The 4,201-nt window shown below is 32.9% G+C and overlaps 1 protein-coding gene across 1 annotated transcript in view; it reads left to right on the top strand.

Annotated features, from left to right (window-relative positions):
• Positions 1-2,467: 2,467 nt before the first annotated feature.
• Positions 2,468-4,201, top strand: part of LOC118192094 (uncharacterized) — a 27,005-nt gene continuing 25,271 nt past the window's right edge. The window contains exon 1 of the mRNA XM_035362998.2: positions 2,468-2,529. Coding sequence (XP_035218889.1) covers positions 2,506-2,529 — 24 coding nt within the window. The 5' untranslated portion in view covers positions 2,468-2,505. The remainder of the gene's footprint in view (positions 2,530-4,201) is intronic.

Raw genomic sequence — 4,201 nt, 5'->3', positions numbered from 1 at the left:
AAGTGAATAATAAATTGTTTTTCCTTAAATATAGTAGTATAAAGTTATTCTTAAACAGAAAAAAATTACGTTTATGATGTAGCAACCGCAAAATGCCAAAACGAAATTAATAGCCTTTCTGAGCTACGGCTCCTTTGGACTAATAACCAAAAAAAAAATCTGAAAGTTTCAGATTTTACATTACGCCCAAAGGGGCTTTTTTAACGTTTTGTGTGTTACTTTTATTAATTAAATATCAAAATATCCTGTTCTTCGCACTCAAACCATAAAATTAAATTCAACTGTAATATCACAAAATAATTTTAAAACGAGCACATCTTTAGAATTTTCGATACACAGTCTCGCACTGTGGAGAAAAAAAATGTTTTTTTTTTCGTACAGTGTTGCCATTTCTCGCTTTGAAATCGTCGCGTTTGTTAATTAAAAATTCGTTAAAGTGTTACAAAATATGAAATCGATAATAAGACAAATTCCAAATTAGAGCTTCCAGATGCCCATATTCGGTGGAGGATTACGTTATTGAAAATTTGATGGCTCTAGGTACCGTTGTTTTATCACAATGCGAGAAACATATATGCATTTATGCAGATTCTGCATCATTTAATTTCTTTAAATATAATACAAGGCTATAATTTTTGGTGGGAACAATTTGAAAAGTGAAACGAATATTTAAAGTTTTCGACGCAAAATGCCAAAACGAAATTTAATAGCCCTCCTGGGCTAATACCCTTTGGGATTAAAAGAAGAGTTAGTTCTTTAAATTGATGTGGACACCACATGACTTGGCACACATTTTTGTACACATTTTTGCTGCATTTCATTTAAACTTATTTCCTCGAATTTCCTTAGAGATAGATTTCTCATTTAATTAATTCAGTTCTCACTTCGCGGCAAACTAAAAATGCATAAAAACTTAAAACATCTTTATTAAAATTTGTAAAATGCAGAAACGTAGAAAACATCAAATATAGTTAAAACAGTTCAAAAAACAATTTTCACAATTGAAATTAGAGTTTCTTCGCAAAAACAAGCAAAAGGCATAAAAACCTTAACCGGAACATAAGAACTGCATAGTCCAACTAATTTTAACACAAAATATGCACAAGTTACCGACATATAAGAGTTAAAAAAAACTAAGCTCACCGAGCCAGGTAACAGGTGGAAATAGATAGATAGATAGATAGATAGATAAGATTGGTGCAACCGATTGCAACGAAAAGGAGTGGTGAACAGCCAGGGCCGTTCCTAGCGGAGGTGCAGCGCACCTGATTTGGCGCGGGCGGCGGCCAAACACAGGGGCGGCCGGACTCTCGCAATGCCAGGCCTAAATATTTTAAATTCACTGTAAGAATTTATCATATGTAAGTACTTTATATACTATGTAAGTAGTTAGTGAGTATGAAATACAAATTTTATTAATCATTGAGAGTTTTTTTTTGGGGGGGGGACGGAAGCTTTAGGAAAGTATGCGGGCAACCAATGGCCTAGGAACGGCCTTGTGCACAGCTATATGATATGGCAGTCTTATATACAAAATTTCAACGTTCTAAGGATGCTCGTTCTTGAGCTATGCGAGATACATGCATACGTATGTACAGACGTCAGGGAAAAAATATCTTCTGAATCCATTTTACAATCCTTTTCGGCAAAAACACTCCTTTATTCGGTCCGCACGTATAGTCGTCGTCCAAAAAAAGTCGTTCAAATGGATTCGAGAGCGGTTGAAATAGATATTTTCGTTGAAAATATAATACCCTAAATTTTTCGCTATTATAATACTATTATTATAATACTATTTCGCTATTATAATACTATTTCGCTATTATACTACTCTTCACATCGTATAAGGAAGTAAAAAGAGGAGTTCATTCAAATTTCCTCAAGATCGGGAAAAAACTGTTGATTTGTGTGAATTACCAAACGCACGGCCATTCTTCTTTATTTATACTGGCATGCACGCTGTGAGCTCGTGAACAGGGAAAGAAAATTTCAGTCAGTGCAAAACTTAAGTGTGAAATACATTACAAGTGTCAGTACATTTCTTACACAGGAAAAAAAAAAAAAAAAATCATACTTTTAATAATAGACCAACTACCGTACTGCATAAATAAAAATTACAAAAACTTAACCTTTCAGATAATATTTTAGAAAATCACATCAAGCCTGTTAGGAAAATAGTCGAACTATTTTTGGATATCTGTCATTAGTTCTTTTTTGCGTAGCTGCGAATGCCTTAATCGACATTTCAAGCTGTTTGCGGCTTTAGAGAGCCCACTGTTTCAGAAAAAATATAATAATAATAATAAGCAAAAGTGAAATTTTATTTTTAAATTATGATTACAAACGCGCCTTATTGTTCATTTACTTTGTGTGGCTATTTAGTGTATTAAGTCGAGTTCTTATTGCTTTTCGGACTGCCCTACTTTGAGGCAGATTACAAATATATAAATACTTGAACCTCCAAAAGTGATAACTCAAACCTTCGAAAATTCTTTCACGAGAATCATGGATTCGGTCGCAGCTTTAAAGGTAAGTTGTAGCATTCTTTCAGTTCTTTTGTTTACGAATGCATTTTATTTTAAATTGCACTGAAAAATGTACCCCCTCTCTGAGTTTAAGGAAGTGTTGCGCATTTTAGAAAAAAAAAGATTTACTTCTGTACATTTAATGTTTATTTATTTCTAGCTTTGTTCAAGAAATTACTTTAGTACGTATTTTCTCGCGTGTCCTCCTTCAGCTTTTTAGCGATAGGTTCTGAAAATTTTAAAAATATTCGCGTCATTTTCCCCTTCCACTGCGCGTTCAGAGAACGAACTCCCCTAAATTTTTAAATGTTTTCGTTTTATTAACAGAGACAAACCTTCGCAAACGAACTGCGAAGGTTAAGACGAAACTTTTTATTCTAACCGCATACCAGCGTAATACGAGAACTGAACCCACCACTGCGAAGCAAACACAAACCAACATTCAATCCACATTTGCCGAGACGGCTACCCATTCACCTTCTCTAATTATTTGCTGATCATTCGAGGCCTAAGGAGTAGCAGAGACAAGAGTAAGTATGGGCAAGATTGATGTTACAATAATGTAGAAATGAAGCTATCTTATTAAATATTCTAATGCTAATATCACTATGTATTCTGAATGGAATGTAGATTTCTTTTAAAGAAATAATACTGTGATCGTAATCAGTAGTTTATCCATGATTATTTTTCATTTGTTGCGTTCTTACTGTAACCGCTCCTTCAGAAATTTAGCGTTTAGCGTCATTTTCTCCTCTCAATTTTCTGACGATAAAAATAGTAAACAAATCTGATATGGACACAACATGATTTGTACGCCTATTAAATTACACACACTTTTCGGTGCATTTCATTTAAATTCATTACCTCCAATTATTCATTTATTTTAAATTTTCTCGTAAAGAATTTATTTTGAGATTTATCACATAACAGGAATTTAAAGCATACTTTATATGTTTTCGTTTTACTTTTATGTGAATGCACATACATGTGAAATTACTTTTTTATTTATTTATTAAGTGCTCCGCCTTTTAGCACTACACAAAAAAAAGGAATGCCCCGTGGAAGACTCTTTAAGAGAAGCTGTCTCGTATTCACGTTACACATCGGGAAGATCATAAAACGCCCATGCAGCCACACTTTCTCCGCTCATAATTGATTTACATCGTACAGAACGAATTTTTAGATCATTGCAAAAGCACATGTGAAAATTTATTATGCACAGATTTTCTCTTAACATATATATGTATAGAAAAGGGAAAAAATCTGATGTGTACAAAACATGACTTCCTTGTATGGAACATTAAATTATACGCATTTTTTCTTGTATTTCATTTAAACTTATTGGATTGAATTAAATCTATTTCGTCAATAGCGCATAAACCACAATAGAATAAATGCACTCTTTGAAATTCACTATATTTGTTTACCATAGCGACACTCTGGCGCTAGGTTCACTTAACAGCGTTATATTTCGTTCATATTATAACTCAAAATGCACAAAATTTATATCATTTTAAGAATTATCTAATCATTACCACATGTTCGATCCAAATACTATAATAAATCTAAAACGCTGTATAAAAGAAATTAAGGAAACAAAACAAAAAAGAAACAGTTTTTCACAGACGATTTAATATTTTTCATTCAATTAATTCATTTCTCACTTCGCGACAAGG

Source organism: Stegodyphus dumicola, chromosome 9, assembly GCF_044657685.1.
Source record: "Stegodyphus dumicola isolate Sdum_Otavi_A_Nest chromosome 9, ASM4465768v1".
Lineage (NCBI taxonomy): Eukaryota > Metazoa > Arthropoda > Arachnida > Araneae > Eresidae > Stegodyphus > Stegodyphus dumicola.
This window is presented reverse-complemented; position numbering and strand designations above follow the sequence as displayed.